The 18,941-nt window shown below is 33.6% G+C and overlaps 1 protein-coding gene across 6 annotated transcripts in view; it reads left to right on the forward strand.

Moving 5' to 3' along the window:
• Positions 1–18,941, forward strand: part of NBEA (neurobeachin) — a 651,237-nt gene that overhangs the window by 288,846 nt on the left and 343,450 nt on the right. For all 6 annotated transcript variants that reach the window (XM_034665060.1, XM_034665062.1, XM_034665064.1 and 3 more), the window contains one exon: positions 15,150–15,211. In XM_034665060.1, the coding sequence (XP_034520951.1) occupies positions 15,150–15,211 (62 nt within the window). The remainder of the gene's footprint in view (positions 1–15,149; positions 15,212–18,941) is intronic.

Below are 18,941 nucleotides of genomic sequence, written 5' to 3' on the forward strand. Positions count from 1 at the left end.
ACAAAAAGGGATCAAAGGTATCCAAATCGGCAAAGAAGAAGTCAAAGACTGTCTCTTCGCAGATGACATGATACTCTCTATGGAAAACCCAAAAGAATCCACCCCCAAATTACTAGAACTTACAGAGCAATTCAGTAATGTGGCAGGATACAAAATCAATGATCAGAAATCAGTTGCATTTCTATACACGAATAATGAGACTGAAGAAAGAGAAATTAGGGAATCCATCCCATTTACAATAACACCAAAAACCATGCGTTACCTTGGAATTAACTTAACCAGAGACGTAAAGGACCTATATGCTAGAAACTATAGATCACTTTTGAAAGATATTGAGGAAGACATAAAAGATGGAAAAAAAATTCCATGATCATGGATTGGAAGAATTAATATAGTTAAAATGTCCATGCTACCCAGAGCAATCTACACTTTCAATGCTATCCCGATCAAAATACCGAGGACATTTTTCAAAGAACTGTAACAAACGGTCCTTAAATTTGTATGGAACCAGAAAAGCCCCCGAATCGCCAAGGAACTGTTGAAAAGGAAAAACAAAGCTGGGGGCATCACAATGCCGGATTTCGAGCTGTACTACAAAGCTGTGATCACAAAGACAGCATGGTACTGGCACAAAAACAGACACATCGACCAATGGAACAGAATAGAGAACCCAGAAATGGACCCTCGGCTCTTTGGCAACTAATCTTGATAAAGCAGGAAAAAAAACATCTGGTGGTAAAAAGACAGTCTCTTCAATAAATGTTGCTGGGAAAATTGGACAGCTACATGCAAAAGAATGAAACTTGACCACTCCCTCACACCATAAACAAAGATAAACTCCAAATGGACGAAAGAGCTCGATGTGAGACAGGAATCCATCAAAATCCTAGAGGAGAACATAGGCAACAATCTCTACGACATTGGACAAAGTAATCTTTTCATGACACATCTCCAAAGGCAAGAGAAACAAAAGATAAAATGAACTTGTGGGACTTCATCAAGATAAAAAGAGATTGCACAGCCAAGGAAACAGTCAAAAAAACTAAGAGGCAGCCCACGGAATGGGAGAATATATTTAAAAATGATGCTACAGATAAAAGACTGTTATCCAAGATCTACAAAGAACTTCTCAAACTCAATATGCGAGAAACAAATAAATTATAAAATGGGCAGAAGGAAGATATGAACAGACACTTTTCCAATGAAGACATACAAATGGCTAACAGACACNCCCAGTGATGACATACAAATGGTAACAGACACATGAAAAAATGTTCAAAATCATTAGTCATCTGGGAAATTCAAATCAAAACCACACTAAGATACCACCTTACACCAATTAGAATGGCAAAAATTGACAAGGGAAGAAACAACAATTGCTGGAGAGGATGTGGAGAAAGGGGATCCCTTCTACATTGTTGGTGGGAATGCAAGTTGGTACAGCCACTCTGGAAAACAGTGTGGAGGTCCCTTAAAAAGTTAAAAATTGAACTACCCTATGACCCAGCCATTGCACTACTGGGTGTTTACCCCAAAGATACAGACGTAGTAAAGAGAAGGGCCATATGCACCCCAATGTTCATAGCTGCATTGTCCACAATAGCCAAATCATGGAAGGAGCCGAGATGCCCTTCAACAGATGACTGGATTAAGAAGCTGTGGTCCATATATACAATGGAATATTACTCAGCTATCAGAAAGAACGAGTTCTCAACAGTTGCTGCAACATGGATGGCACTGGAGGAGATAATGCTAAGTGAAATAAGTCAAGCAGAGAAAGACAATTATCATATGATTTCTCTCATCTATGGAACATAAGAACTAGGAAGATCAGTAAGGGAAGAAAGGGATAAAGCAGAGGGGGGTAAACAGAAGGGGGAATGAACCATGAGAGACTATGGACTCTGGGAAACAAATTGAGGGCTTCAGAGGGGAGGGGTTTGAGGACTGGGATAGGCCGGTGATGGGTATTAAGGAGGGCACGTATTGCATGGTGCACTGGGTGTTATAGGCAACTAATGAATCATCGAACTTTACATCAAAAACCAGGGATGTACTGTATGGTGACTAATGTAATATAATAAAAAAACATTTAATAAATGGGGAAAAATAAAAATAAGAATAAATACAAAAAAAAGCACAGTTGAAAGTCAGTTTCAACTCATATAAAGAATATTAAAGTGAAGAGAAGCCACCGGCTTCACTTTCTCTACTCAATGCCTATTTAATCATTGTGAATTTGAAATGTACTAATGAATACAATGCAACACAATTGGCCACTTCAGGTCCAAATTAATCCTTGCTGAAACCATTACCAGCCTTTACTGGGCCCATCATAAAACTGAAGCACTGAAGGGCTACATGTTAAAGCCCTGTGAACTCACAGGAACACATTCTGTAAATGATTTTAATCTTTATGCTGTCACCAAATACTGCCTGTCAGTTTTCCCATTTTTCATTCTTGTTTTCAAGTATTAAATGATACAGAAAACTAATGCCTAAATAACTGACCAAGAATCCACACTTTCCTGCATCATTCCTTTCCACTACCATTCATCGACTTCCCCTTGTTCCCAGGTTAGCCCAGTAAGTCATGAAGGACTTAGAACCATGGGTAGTCAAGCCAGAAAGAATCGTAGTGTCCTTTATCATAGGAGTCAACGACTTTTTTCAGTAAGGGGCCAAAAATAAATAATTTTTGGCCATATAGTCAATTTTGCCATTGTCGTGAGGAAGTTGCCACTTATAATATGTAAAGGAATGAACTTGGCTATAAGTTAAAATTTTATTTATGAATAGTGAAATGTGAATATTTTATAAATTTAAGTGGCATGAAATATTTTTCTTTCTCTTTTTTCCCCAAACATTTCAAAATGTAAAAACCATTCTTAGCTTGTGGCCCATATAAAAACAGGAAGCAGTTCACCTCTAGTGACGTTCAGACTGCAAACTGTCACCCATTAATGGGATGGTGTAATCAGGACAGGACACCCTGATGGTATTTTTTAATGGCACATCATGACAAAGCATAGCATAGATCAGAATATAGGACACAGTGAGAGGAAGTGTTGCTTTGTGATACATTTCTTTTAGTTACATATACTGAATCATGAAGTAAAATGCATTGCTTTAGGTTGTAATTTTTTAAAGTTTCAAAATAGTGCATGTACTGTTTACCAGCAAAGAGTTTTCATGTCGAGGCGAGGAAGGCAAGTGTCTTCGGTGATATCTACATAGCGATGGAGATTGTCCACTAAAGCCAGATCTTCAGATTTCAGCCCAGAGCTTCTTTGACTTAATTAAACACTAGATTCAGATTAAAGTATTCTGTAATGCTAATAAAATCTAGTAAACCCAAATGCAAATATATTTAGAAAGAAGTGTAAGAACTAACTGGTTTGTTACTAACATTCAGATAATTCGTAGTGTCTGCCTACATCGTGTTTGAAACACCAGTACAATCAAAGAGAATACATACAGGCATACTTTTTCCTGGCCCATGATCTCTGCTGTCCAGATTTGTTGTTCCTTGTCTCTAGTTTCTGATAGTGAGGTCAGGCGCAGGGCATGTCACCCTTGACCATCAGTCTCCAGTCTGTCCTTCTCAGATATCAAAACATGGTTTTCCACGTTTCAGATGCCCCTTAATTAGCTGAAGTTGCTGCAATTCAGGTGGACTCTGGATCCCAAGAAAAATAAGCTCTTTCTACAGTAACTCTTTCCCCAGGAACCTCCACATTTACCAAGTGAGCATCTTTGGTTTCCTGTAACTATTTCCTAGACCCCACCTCATGTCATTCTAGTATTCTTCTAACTAAATGGGCTACATTTCATTATGTTTCTCAGAAATTGTAGTACTTCCCAAATTTACTGTTTCTAGTCACAATATTGCAAAGGATGGTAAGATAATGATTTTGTCCTTGATGTTTCTAGTGCACAGTAATGCAAACCAAGATTGCATAAGTTTTGCCATACATGGTTAGATTTTGATCAATTTGACATTATTTTTTTTGTTTCAATTATTTTTAAGCCAGTAAGTGTGTAGACCTGTTGCCTCTATGGACATCTCCTAGAAGACTAGGCTTTTCCCCTTGTGTCTCCTTCAAAGTTATTTTCCTGTGTAGCTCCTTTGTTTTTGCTGCTTACTTTGTATATACACTGCTCCTCCATGTAATATCAGTGCTTTTAGTCTATGTTTGCTTGGTATCCAGCTAACAGAATTTACTAGATTGGATATAAAATAAAGTCTAATGTGTGTAATAGAATCCATGAAAGCTACAATTTAGACTTGTGACCAGTTTTAACTGCTAGAGGATGATTATCTCCTTTTTCTCCTTCATATGGAAGGAGATGCATAATTTACATGCTATTATCCATGTCCAAAATGTGGTTCTCCCCATACTCCATGGGGTTATTCTAATTACACTAAATCCAACCAAAGATAGTTTACTATAAGGATATTATTTTAACTTTGAAACTAATTACTTAAGAAGTCTATACAGGTAATTTCAACAGCTGTACTTTGCTACATTTTAACTAGAAAATATTCCTGCATTAAACATGTTTTCTATTTACCTACTTGTTTTGATATAGAAAGACAAATTAGGTCTAGATACAATGACAGGACTAGAGGAAGTTGTTCATGTCAAACAGATCCCGTTTTATGAATTGAATAATACTATGTTGTGATTGCTGATCTTGGAGTGATCTCTAAGTCATTTTTCCAAGAAATTAATAACTGTAGATTACTTCAAGTCATATATTTCCTGTTGTTATTTCTCAATTCCACTATCTTTTTTGCAATTACAATAAGAATTATTTTAATGACATTATTTCTCTTGCTTTCCATGTCAACATCCTATAATGATTCTGAGATAACTCTTGGGTCTCTTCACATTAAATTGATTTGTTTATCTCCTTGGAATGTAGGCTTCTCTAATACATGGCTGTTTCATATTTGTGTTTGGCATATAGTTAGCATACAGGATTGAATCAATGAAGGTTGTTAATTCTTGGAAATTACCCTTCACTTTTTTTTTTTTTTAAAGATTTTTATTTATTTATTTGACAGAGATAGAGACAGCCAGCGAGAGAGGGAACACAAGCAGGGGGAGTGGGAGAGGAAGAAGCAGGCTCACAGTGGAGGAGCCTGATGTGGCTCGATCCCATAACGCCAGGATCACGCCCTGAGCCGAAGGCAGACGCTTAACTGCTGTGCCACCCAGGCGCCCCCCAACCCTTCACTTTTTGACAGACATTTTTTTGTGGTTATTTATTTGATTCCATTTTGTTGATTTCCCCATCTATACTGTTTCAAAAGATAGTTGCTATTTATAATAGATCTATTTTTGCAGGAAGGTTTAGAATAAATAACAGCACCATTTACTTTTAGTTTATGAGAAGGTCTAATATTTTATGCTTCGAGTGTTATTTTTTAATTGCAAAGCAATGCCCATGCTGATTTCTTTACTGCATCATTATTGGATTGTATTCTAGTATGTGACTATATAATTTGACTCCAGGGTATCATTCTGAATTGTGATTAGGTATGAGTTTGATGTAGGATTTTCTGATGTAGACAAAATAATCTTGTTAATTCAGTGATCTGTACTTTTTTGTTTGTATAACCCATGGCATATATTCCCAATAAATTATTGGTTAGATGGGATCATATGCTTATAAATAATTTCTGTAACTTCTGAAAATAGCTTCAGTGTTGTAAAATTTAAGGAACTTCCAAGGTTTTCCAAGTTCCAAGAACTTCCTTTTTTTTTTTTTTTTTTTACTAAGAATAATTAAAACTGGTCTGGTTACTCATCTCTATTCAATATTTTGCCCTAAATGCAGAATTTAGTAAAGAAAATCAGCTTTGGTCACATTGGAGAATTTATTGCTTTGAACACAGATAAGGAACTTTGTGAACTTTATTTTCTCAGAGTACTTCAACAATTTAAGCCTATAATTATTGGATAATGTTTATATACTTTTGAAAATAAGTGAGTTTCATCTAACTGATCTCTACTTGAGCCTTTCTTAACCTTTTTTCCTGCTGTATGCCATAATCACAATAATTTAATGATTTCCTTTTACCAATTACATTTCTTATTTTAATTTTAGACTCATGAATGCATTATTAAAAGAAATGCATGGTATTTATTTCCATTTTGCATTATATTTAAGTATTTGCAAGAAAAAGAGCCAGTGTTTATCTAAACCCAAAAATGAAGAACTTAAAGGTGTATGTTACCACAAAAACAACTTTAAATTTAAATTTGCAAACTTAAAATTATCGAATGTATTTACTTGAGAATGTAAATCAATGAAAGTCAAATTTGGGTAGTTTGACACTCTAACTATAGACATAATACATTTATACACACTATGTTTAAAAGGAGAATCCCATATTTTACAGAATATAAGTTATTTTATTTTTAATGTGAAGGCATCAGTTTAACCATTTTTATTCAACTGTATCCATTCATGTGATTTAATTGTATGACTAACTTGAAATATTTTCTACTCTTTTGATTATTAGTATTTCTTGAAATGAAATTCAGGGTTAAAACACATGTATCATTCTTGATTATTTGGGACTAGAGTCTTTCTTGGGTAATGTCAAAATTTGGACAAGACATAGTTTAGTTGTTTTAGAATTTATTTGAAGCTTTTTGGAATTTGAAGGAGCACAGGGAAAGGAGAAGAAAATTGGTGCAGGGAAGTGAGATAGGAATAACAATTGGTTCTATAATTAAATTTAACCCAAAGAGAATTGAGGGATCCAGATGATTTATGATAGTGAAAATGTCTCTTATTTCCCTATTTCATCCTTTTTCATTGCTGTTGTGATTAAATCAGGAAGTCAAGAAAAGGGCAAGACACTCAGGTTAATCACTTCTGTAGTGGAAACTTGAATCTAATACTATGAATCAAAGTGCTTAATGAAAACTTCAAAAATAATTATTTTAAGTTATTTTGAGGAATAGTGCTTTATTGTAATTTTTTAAGTATAATACTCTCTAGAGTCCTTCATAAATTTATTATCTTTGTAACTGGGCAGTTAGCTCCTTGTAGTCAAAGACTGTATCATCTCTGTGCATACAGCAGTGGCTTACATATAGTTCCATAAATAAATTATTTAAAAGAAAATGTCTCAAGAGATAGCCAACTCAAAACTTAATTAATCCCAAATGATTTGGAAATTGTAATCTGTTTTTTAGTAAATGTAAGGGAAAAATGATACTTAAATGGAACATGCAAACCAAAGTTTAAAGTCATATGGAAACAAGAAAAGAATGACATTGGACATTAGGAATTTGCCAGAATATTTCCCCTGATATGACATTTTTGATGGGCTAGCACAAAATAACCATTTCTAAAGCATAAGTAACAAAAGAGTAAATTTGTGGCAGTTTTTTATATTTAATAGGTGTTTAATAGTGCCATTAGAATGTTCTCTTCAGCTCAGCTCATATTATAATCAGATCACTAATAAATATCCATGTATTAACCATCACTGTAGCTTCATTTTTTAAAATTATAATCTATCATTGTGTAGAAGAATAGTCTATGAGTTTTAGGAACTTCAGCCCTATTACTATGAAAACATTCTTAGCAGAGAAAAACTGTATAAAAAGGAAAAAAATATCCACAATCTGTAAGATTACTAGGCTGTATCAACACAATAACAACAACAAAAATTAGAATTGATTTAAATAAACCAGTCAAAATGATTATTTGGATCTTGTGTAACTACAGTTACAATCAATTTTATATCTGATCAATCTACACACTCTAGATTTAAGTTTAAAAGCACTTAGCCAACCATGCCCATATTGATATAGATTTTTAGTTCTGAATATATGGCATTTTCATGGGGAAAGGTACAATATCAAATTACTTTGAAATTAAAATTAATATTAATATTAATTTATGAATCTTTCAAAATATTTCATGTGAAAGTACCACTGATTTCTGACTTTTAAAAAGCTGTCACATTTTTAACATTTTAATAAATGCCTAAAATGCTTTATTCAAAACCTTAGAGCCAGATGTGTTGTGTAATGTAGGTACTTTGGAACTCAAGAAAGGTAATAGGTACCTACCTATATGTGTTATTTCATAGCATCTTCGGAAGAGTATGGGGTAGCTTGTTAATCAAACACATTAATATGTCTTCAGTAATACATAGGGACATTCACACTAAGTGGAATAAAGATTGTAAAGAGCTTCATATTTTTTAGGTGAAATGTTGCTGATGATTGAGTTTGTGACAGTCTTCCGAGAAAGCAGAGCTTTTTCGATTTGAAATTATAAAGCATCATAGATACATATTTAAAATAATTTCCCCTACAGTTTTAAAATTCTGTAGATGCATATGTGAGTATGTGTGCATATGTATGTGTTCTCTCTCTTCTCACACACAGACAGCACACATGCATATGTACCCACACACCTGGCAATGAGTAAGTAGTTTTTGTGGAAGACAGCCAAGCTCTTTGCTCTTATGTGTCGTGTGGCTTTTGCACTACAATGGCAGAGTTGAGTAACAGAAACTTATAGCGGCCACCAAAGCCTAAATATGGTGTCTGCGCCCTTACAGAAAAAGTTTCCTGACTTGTGATATATCTAGAGACTTCAGTTTTGTTCCTATTTAAAGACATTAAGACTGCCATAAGTTGGTGATAACTGAGTTTTTAACGAACTAAAAGTAAATTGGTGAATGAACTCTGTCTTTACAGTATTTTGAGGATTTTTTTCACTTAAAATTTATAATCTAAATATAAAAGTAGGTTGTAATGGTTTAATTATACTTAAGCTTTTTCTTAGAAAATGAACTTAATGTTATTTTAGTTTCTGTAAGGTAATATTATAATTGTTTCCATTTGTTATGCAGTTTTAAATTAACATAAAATCTCTGACTGAACATGTAAGCAAATCTTGAAATATGAAAGTAGTAATATTACCTATGCACATATTAATATTCGTTGTAGCAGTAATAATTAATATTCAAGCCATTATTGTTATTTCAGGGGTGTTTAATAGTGATTTTTTTGTTTGGTTTTGGTTTTTTGGTTTTAAATTAGAAAGCTGCACAAATTACTTGGTTTGCTAATTCTGGTTTGACCTTAAGTTCAGATGACTTAAATGGTAATACTGAAAGTAGTCTTTCACAATAGGATCATACACAGTGATGCCGTAGGGAAACAAATTGCATGTTGCAGATAAAAAAGTAAAAGACTGGTAAAAAAAAAAAAACCAGGAAATTGCTATTAGGCTGATAGAGATGTGTAAGTAATGCAGAGGTCATAAAAGATAGACACTTTATGGTTACGCAGTGTATTTAGAATGCTTTATAACACAATGCAAAAACTACATAGAACAGAGAATTTCAAAGAAATTGTCCCCTGTACACCACTGACACTAAAGCATGAAGCATAGTGAGCCTGTACAATTCCTTTCAAGATCTATAGTTCTAATTCAACGTTTATTACTAAGATGAAACTATTTCAGTGCCACTTAATCTCTACTAATTTTGGAACTTAAGAAAGTTAAAATCATTAGAAAGTTATTTATTTAAAAAGTAAGTAGTCTTGGGAAGACTTGATTTTTAAAATTCAAATTACCAGAATAGTCATGTCTATTTGATGGAAAACTAACTTGTATATTTTCTTGTGAGGAGAAATGGAAGATCTAGATCTTCAAACGACCTGTAGGATTATTATTGGTAGTCTACTAATGGGACTCTTATAAAAACTATACAATTATATTTTCTTCAATAGCATGCTATCTGCCTGACTTATTTATATCTGGTTTGGCAGAGTTACAACATCTATACCTAAAAAAACAAGCACTCCCAAAGCTCAACATTAATATTTTTGCCTATACTCCTGATTTTGTCCAGAATGAAAGTCAGCACTCTCTTTCCACATACCTGTTTCTTTATTTGTTTTCTCTAGCTCAAGTAAAGGTGTCATCATTAACACTTGCATTGCCCCTTTGCCCTACCGTTTAACCTCATATTCCATTGTCTGAAATACTGTTTGTCTCGTTCCAAAATGGCTTTCAAATCTTCTTCTATTTGCATTGCCACTGCCTTCAGCTCAGGCTTTCATTACCTTGACTAGACTCTGCAGTTACAGATTTCTTCCTATACACTGGGCGGAAAGGGATCTTTCCAAAATAGATGGGATTATGTCTGCCCCCTGCTTAGAGTCCTTCAGTGGCTCCCTGTTGCCACTAGGAATCCATGCCCTATATGACCCTGCTTCCTGCCTCCCTTTCTTCATCTCCACTCCTTGCCTTCCATCCTCCGAACAACCCGATGTAATATTCCAACCTCATTTTACAAGCTATTTCATGTTTCTTTATACCTCTCGTATTTCTGTTGCCTCAGATGACTTTCCCTTCTTTCTTTTTTTGCCCAGATAAGCTCAACAGCATCCAACTGATATATCACATACCCTATAAACTCTCTTCAGCAGAGTTGCTTGCTACCTTTCTGTGCTTCTAGCATTTTATACTCTCTGTATCTCCTAGGACTCTATATCATGACTATTTGTTTACAAAATATGTACCACTTTTCCTCACTTCTTTTTACACTTAGTGCCTGACATCGTATTTAGCACAGTTGACATTACACTCAATAAATTTTTTTTGAATGTATTGGGCTCTTACTCCCAAAAAAATACTCTTATTTTTTTTCTCAAAAAAGTATTTTTTTCTCTATCAACTACAGCAGTTACTCAGTGAATGATGGTCTCTAGACATATTCATTTAATTGGCATTTGTTGAGACTGTACTCAGAGCCCTGTCCTCGTCATAGATGTCTGTGGGTCTCCTCTCTTGGAAGAGGTCCTTTGCTGTAAGAAAATTCTGACACTGCTTGAAAGATGAGTCCCCCCTATGGGTGTGATTTCTTTTTTTTTTTTTTTTAAGATTGATTGATTAATTTGAGAGAGAGAGTGCATGTGTGTGAGCAGGGGGAAGGGCAGAGAGAGAGAGAGTGGGAGAGAGAAGCCTCAGGCAAGACTCCCTGCTGAGCGTGGACCTGGAAGCCAGGCTAAATCCAAGGACCCTGGGATCATGACCTGACCAAAACGAAAAAATGGCCCCTTAACCACCTGAGCCACTCAGACGCCCTTATACATGTGATTTCTTAGTTGGAGTATGATTTCTTGGTTGGACTATCATTCCTTGCTTATCACTCTAAGGCTTCATACCCTTTACCTCCCACTGTGAGGAACATCCTGCTAGAGTTGGCATTTCCCTACACTATTTTAAAGCTTAAGGGCTCTTATAATTTGATCTAATTCTACAGATACATAAAACTAGGCTCACAGATTGACTCAGAAGAGTCTGACAGCTCTGTAGTAAAACAGCAGCACAGTACCTTGCAGTATCCTCGTATTAAGAAAGCTGGATTTGTCCCAAAGGTCAAAACTTCTAATTTCACATTCATCTTATATTTTAGTGGGGTTTGGTGGGATTTTCTTTGTTTTGTTGTTTATGGTGAGGAAGTGTAGTTCTGATGACTTCTTACCCCTACTCGGGGGGAAACGTAAAAGAACTGCCAGTGTTTTGGATGATGGTTTATTCAGTTCTATTCATCCTTTGCTTCCTGCCTCTGGACCACCTCAGATTTGTCCATCTAATTAATCTTTTCAAATGCTTATATGTTAACCACTCAGTTAGCTGACCTTATCTTTCAACAGTGTAGTTCATTATATATTCAAAAACTCCTACTAGATAGTTTTCTTCGCTGTCGAATACCTCTTTTATATGCAAGCCTCCTTTGCTCACCTATTTATCGTCTTCCCTCCAGGTGTTAATTTTATACTGGAAACTTGTATAGTACGAAGTATTGGATTAGTATTTCTAGTCAGAATATTTATTCTGGTGAATGTGTATTTGCTAGTGAAAATATTCTATTAACTGGCCAGTACTTCTAACTAGATCTTTGCTGGTGAGGCAAATGTGTGCAGCTCCTTTGGGACCTACTTCTCAGTTGACAGGGCGAGATAAGTGATCATGGAATAGGAATACTTAGCCTTAGTAGCATTTCCCCCATTTTATAACTTGCACCAAATTCTTCCTCTTTCAAAAACATTTATAATTTCACTACTTTTGATCTTTATTTATCTTTGAATTTTAGAATAGCCCTCAGTCATGCTAACACTGCCCATATTCTACTCATTCATCCCCCAAACAATAAAGGTCTTTTAGATATTTTTTTTTGTTCCCCTCTCCTTCTGTGCTTTTGCTAAAGATAGTGGTTTTTGTCCCCATGTCTGACCAATATATGCTACCTCCTCCAAGAAAACTGTCAAAATCATCCCAGTTGGAATTAACCATTATGACCTTTCTCATAGTGACATATCGCCATCCTATATATGTTTAATTATTTATATAGCTCTGAGAAAACATCAAATGAACTTTCAAGTTAGGTGACTTGAATTTGGGTTCCAGTTCTACCGCTTACTGAATGATACCTCTTGGGCTAGTCACTGAATCTTCATTTTTTATCTAGCATATGAGGTAATAATAACTAACTCAAAGAGTTATTAAGAGAATCAAATAAGATAGCATATATAAAAATGATTTGTAAATGATAAAGCTCCAGGTAAATGTTAATCTTAGATTTGAATTAAAACATGGGCCACATGGGAAGCTGTAGATAATGTCTTATCCATTACTATGAACTCCTCAGTGCTAACACCATATTTTCCTCATATGAGTAGATAACAAATGAGTTGATTTAATTATGAATTTCTTGCCAGATACAAAAAGGATAAAATCAACCTGTTTGAAACACACACTTACAAAATATTTGCCTTACGCTTATATAGCCTGAGTTATTTATAGCATCATTAGGTAAATGTGGCTTTCTTGAGCTTATGATTAGAATTAATATAAAACTATGTTTATTCCTACATCTTAAACTTTCAAATATGGATACTTCTTTATTTAGAAAGTCTGCAAGGATAGAGTATCCTCAGACATGGCTTGTATTTTCAGTATCTCTAACAAAAAACATTGGAGTTTGCCTCTTTGTTTTTCTTACTTCCAACCAAAGTGATTGTGTAATATTTGAAGGTTGATAAGTCTTCCAGACTGGCTTTTGCTTGTGCCCAGCATTGTCAAGGTTAGATTTTTTTTTTTTCTTTTAAGGAGAATCCATTAGTTCATTCTGTTCAAAACTAATTAGACAAACCCTAGTAAAGGTGTGTAGATCTATGGAGTTGAAATCACAATGGCCATACTGTTTGCTAATTGCAGTTTTGCTGTCCTGTCAATTTGTTGTCGCGTCCTTTGAACAAAGCATTGATGGAACATTTGTTTATATTTACTGTATGATAGAATTTGTAAAAAATTATGAACATTCTTATTACATAGGAGTTTTTTAGAAGTTCAGTTAAAAATCAGCCTGTGAGAAATTAATGCAGTTGCATGTTTTCCCTAATTTTTAATTCAAGTTGTTACGTATTAAAAAAAATTCTAATACACAAAATAAATATATAGTGAATAATTCTTTATATAGTCATCCTTTATATAGCCTGCAGTGTAAAATCTAAATTGATACGGAGTACATATCATAATTATGATTCTTTTGCTATGCATAGTCCTTTGGCCTTTTGCTTACTTTTTCTTTGTCAGAATTTCAAATAGTTGAGTAGCCAACAGGTGATAAATGTCCCATTAATCTTTTTGACTCTCTAGCTCCTGAGCATGAGCATTGCTGATCAGTTATAGCAATTGTCTCTTAAATGAGCTTTTCACATCTGCCTCTTATTTCATTAGTTGACTGTCTGCCCAAAGATCTGATAAGATGGAATACTAGTGCCTTTTTACAGCTTTTTCTGTCACGTGTACAATAAGGATAGGGTCGTTAGCAGAGTGGGCACAAAAGGGTACTTATCCACTACCTACAATAAATATACATGCTAGAGCCTAGAAGGCATTTGAGACTATTTATTGAAATTACCTTAAGAAGAAAAAACTGGTTTCACTTCAACTTTCCATTTAGCGACAACTAATGTAAGACTCTGGCATTTCTTGCTATCCAGTGCTTTTACTGATTCTGATTACTTATGTCCTCATTAAAAAGAAGAAGCAAACATTAATTTTTTTTAAAAAGTGAAAAAATGTTAGAACTTTTTTTACGTTAGTAAGCATCATGATTCTATACTCTCAACCCGAGACTGTTCTTAATCCTTAGTTACATCTTCCTCCATTGTTGGCACTTTAAAAAAAACTACCAATCATGATCTGCTTTCTTATTACATGTTATTCAGTAGTCATCCTTTCAATTGGGAAACATCTTGATGAATAATTAATGTTTAAACTGCTTATAGGAAGAATATTTTCTTCTCTGTAGTATGGGTATAATATAGTATAATAATAATAGTATGTAATGGGTATAATAATAGTATGTAACAGAATAGAAATAAGAATTAAATGTGACTATGAATATAAGACACCGAACACAATGCCTAGCACACAGTAAGTGATCAATGAATAAGTAGTAGCCATTATTATATGCAAATTATAACACTTCATTCTTTTCTGATGTCTGTTCAGAGACTTTGGAAACAGAACAGTGGAAGATTTTATAGACATTGCTTAATATATTAATTGTGTGTGGAATTCATTTTTTAATATTTTAAAAATATTAAACAACTGACAACCTATGGGAATCTACAATTTGTAAATTTACAATCTATTTGTAAATTATTTTCATTTTGTCTTTTAGAAGAAAATTTAGGCAGATCGTTGCTGATTATTGCTCTTTACTCCAGGAGACAATCACGTAGCAAGTGTGATTGAATTCAAAGTAGCTCTAACAAGCTCACCAATTCTGATAACTACCCTCCACCTTGTGTAAATAAAGAAATGCCTTGACCAAATAAATAACCCAAGCATGAAGTCAGTTTGTAGTATTTTTTCTCCATCTTCTCGAATATCTGAATATTTTTAAATTAATGCCATAAAAAATATGTGTTAGGGAATGTTTCCATTTGTTTTATTTTAGGAATTCTATTTTAAAGAAAGTTTTTCTAAGTTAAAATTACATTAAAATCTAAGTTAAAATTACTTGAAATGATGATTTCTGCCACTGTAATTTCATTTTGTTCAACCTTTCTTTGTTGCAGGCCTCGTCTGTATGAAGTCCAGCACGTCTGTGGTTGAGCTTGTGATGCTGCTTTGTTCTCAGGTAGGAAATCTCTTTCACTGGATGACAGTAAACTACGTGAGGGTTTTTTTTTTTTTTAATGTCATTAGCAGTAGAATGCATGTGCATATATATGTATATGTTTATATATTTTTAAAACTTCCATGTTTTATCCCATAGATGAAGAAAATAATTTAAAATACATTTTTACGTAGATGATCGTACCATGTAAATATTGATTCAATCTCCCCCTCCCTTCTTCAGCTCTCTGTAGCTATCTTATTCTTGCCTACCTTCCTATCCTTCTATTGTCCCCTATCTGTAAATATATATATATATAAAATCTGTTATAGATCTTTTGATACCCTTCTTTACATTCCACCTTTTAAAAATGGTACAGTAGAATTTATAATTTTGACATTTATTACTAACATGTTTTCTCCTATAGATTACAGACAATGAAAACAAAGTCTTTTTCATGCAATAGCCCGAGTATAAAATATAGCTCATTTGTGAGTGGTCTTTGATACAATATCTTGTTGCTTTCTTTTTTTAATGTAATTTGTCTATTTCAGTATAAATTCTAAAAACCTACTTACGCTATTTATCCTTAATAATCAGATTTAAAAATAGAATTTGTAGTTGTTAGGTATTCTTTCTTCTTAGCAGTTACAAGAAACTCAAAATATATATATTACATTTTTCTGGTAACTAAAATTAGGGATGCTGTGGTCTTTCTTCTTACCAGCTCTGTCAAGTCCCCTAATGATCCTATTTTCATATAAGTATTAAATATTTTGTAATGTGAGAACAAGAAAGACAGGTTATGTATGTTTATAATAAGTAGTTATTACATTTATTCCTAGTTTCCTCAATAGAAAAATACATCTAAACTGTTTCTAGTTACTGACCTTGAGGTCTCCCCAAAGCCGCAAATAAACTCCCAATAATAAATTAACTCCCAAATAAACAATATGGCTTCAGTTGATCCTTTAAAATATTAGCAAACAGAAAACAACCCAAACTTACCTATTGATTTCCAGTCTTCAAGAATATATTCATAGGGGAACCATTAGGTCCATTCCCTCCTTTTCAGCCAGAAGAATATGAAGAATATGAATAAAAGGAAGAAGTTAAAGAAAACAGCATCCCTGGCAGGAGTTCATCTGCCGGGCATTTGAAAATTGTTACCTAATACTAGAGTCCTGAGTTCAAGAGACATTCCGAGAGATCTGTTAGGACCTTTTAGGTTCTTGATGATGCACATTTATTTAAAAAAAAAAAAAAAAAGTGCTTTTGTGGAAGAAAAAAAAAAAAAAGCTTAAGATTCCTTCTTCTTTAGCTCAGGGTTTTACTGCAGTTCAGAGAAATAAAGAAGAATGTAGCATTAGGGTCTAGTGTCTTTGATGGCCTCATCATCTAATCATAGGTTTAACATTACTCATTTGCTGGCTCCAGGAATTCCTGCCATTAAGGGCCCTAGAGATGAAACTTTGCCTCAGATATTGATTGAAAGGAAGAGTGAGAAATTTAAGCACTCTATGCAGTGCACTTTCTTTCAGTGTTTCAGCAAAGCAATATTATAAACATGTCTCTCAGTTTGATTTTTAAGTTGAATTTTTTAAATAATTCAGAGTGTATTTAAATATTTCAAGTGGTTAATTGATTAAATATACCTCATTTAAGTGACTACAAAATGTATGTTTGTAAAAAATAGTTCCAGTTGTTTTGCTGTTTTGTTAAACTGAAGTGTTGGTTTCCACAAAATATTTTTAAAGAAACAAATGAGTAATAATCTTCCTTTAATACAGTTCAAGTGGGAGGAATTTATTATTCTACTGTGAAATTAGCTTATAAAACCATCTTTGACATTCATTAATTATCCCATGCACGTATAAAATCTTGGTTTTAAGGGCCCACAAAAAATACACACACCTTTAAAATTTCTTAAAATAATCTGTCATTTTTCTCTACTACTCAAATTCAAGATGATCTATATCCTATTCTCATCCATTAGCAGGACAACCATAGCAGGAGCAGACTTCTGATAAAGAAAAATAAATACAGTTAATGATGCTATGGAGCTGGCTTGGCCTAGCACTCTCCAAAGCTGGGTTCTCTTCTACAGGCCTTAATGCGTGTCTTGGACAGTGGAGCTGATCCCTGTAGAATTAGCAAAGTTTGTAGGGCTGTCTGTGCCAAGGCAGAAGGCAATCCTGAGGAATCTTTAAAGCTACAGAGTTCTGAGTTGTCCTTTTGTTTTATCTTACAGTCTGCTTTTTGTAAATATTTATAGCTCTATGTTGTTAGGATTTATTATGGTATTTTGATTATATTATGTTATTAAAATTCCAATGCAAACGGAATTTTCCAGTTTATTTATTTATTTAAAATGTGTTTTTCTTTTTCCAAATTTAAATAAACTATTGAAGGATAAAATTTTGTTTGGAAAGACTAGGTAGCTAGGAGTTGAAAAAGGGAAAAAAAACCATTTCTCTTAACATTTGTTTTTCTTCCATTTGCTACAACACATTAGATACTTTTACTTTTATGCTTTTCATTTCGGAAATTTCATGTTAACAACTATTACTAAGGATATCAGTTTTTCTTTCCTTCTTATCTGAGCTTTTGAATAAACTCACCATTGCCACTGGTTTGTGTGCAAAATATGGTCTAAATTTACATGAGATCATATTACAAGTGTCTGAAGGTACTTGTCAAGGATAATTCAGTTCATATGGACAGCCTTTTAAACTCCAAGGGACATGCCATCCAGTCTACCCCCCCAGTGGAATTTTAGGTCTCTGTAGAGAACATATTTTAAGCTTTAAGAAGCTGTTAGCATTATCATTATATCGCATTTATTGCTTCAGAAATACACAAACTATTTTTTACTGTATTTTGGATACTTTTCTTTTCCATGCAGATCTTGGGACACAAGAGTAAATTTTAAGAACTAACTATTAATTCTTCTTCCTTTTCGATTTGTATTAAAGTTGTACTTAGTATCTTTTTTTTAATGGCTTCTTGTCATTTGGAAGTAAAATGAACAGAAATAAAATAAATAAAATAATTACTGTATACTGTTTTAACAAAATCATTGCTTAATCAGTTGAGTGCAGTGCTTGCTACAGAGTTCTTCAGTATATCACAGGTCTGATACTGTCTTCTGGCAACCTTTTTTTTTTCTTTTTTTGCAATCAGATTTGGTTGAGGTGCTTTACGTTATTCTATATGTGTACCTTATTTTTCCATTACATTATTCTGAGTGTATTATGTTCTTTGATGAATAGCAGATTTAGTTTTCAAGTAAACTTTTTTAGGTACTATAATAGTTTCTAATTATTTCCAGATTTTTTTTTTTTTAGGAAGTCTCCATCAGAGGTACTCCAGGAAAAATTGAGTGATGTTATCCCGTAGGATTTCTTTAAGTTTTCCTAAGTAAAGCTTAGCAGATGTCACTTGGATTTTTCTGTGCCTTATCTGTCAATAGAAAATGTTTTATAAATTGAGAAACTTTTATGTAAAAAGTAATGTCTGTCAGTATTCAAGTACTTTCTGACTTGAAGTACTGATTAAGCAAAATGTGTGCTTAATAAATCATTTTTATTCTCATTAGAAACCCCAAAATGTATAAGTAACATAAAATAGAAGTCAGCCTTGCCAGTGTCTTTAGGATTTGTGTATGAAGTTACTAACATGAATTATTTTGTGGTTTTGTTTGCCTTTATTTTTTTCTAAATACTTCATATACTTAAGTAAAAAGGACTTT

The sequence above is a fragment of the Ailuropoda melanoleuca genome, chromosome 7, assembly GCF_002007445.2.
Source record: "Ailuropoda melanoleuca isolate Jingjing chromosome 7, ASM200744v2, whole genome shotgun sequence".
Classification (NCBI taxonomy): Eukaryota; Metazoa; Chordata; class Mammalia; order Carnivora; family Ursidae; genus Ailuropoda; species Ailuropoda melanoleuca.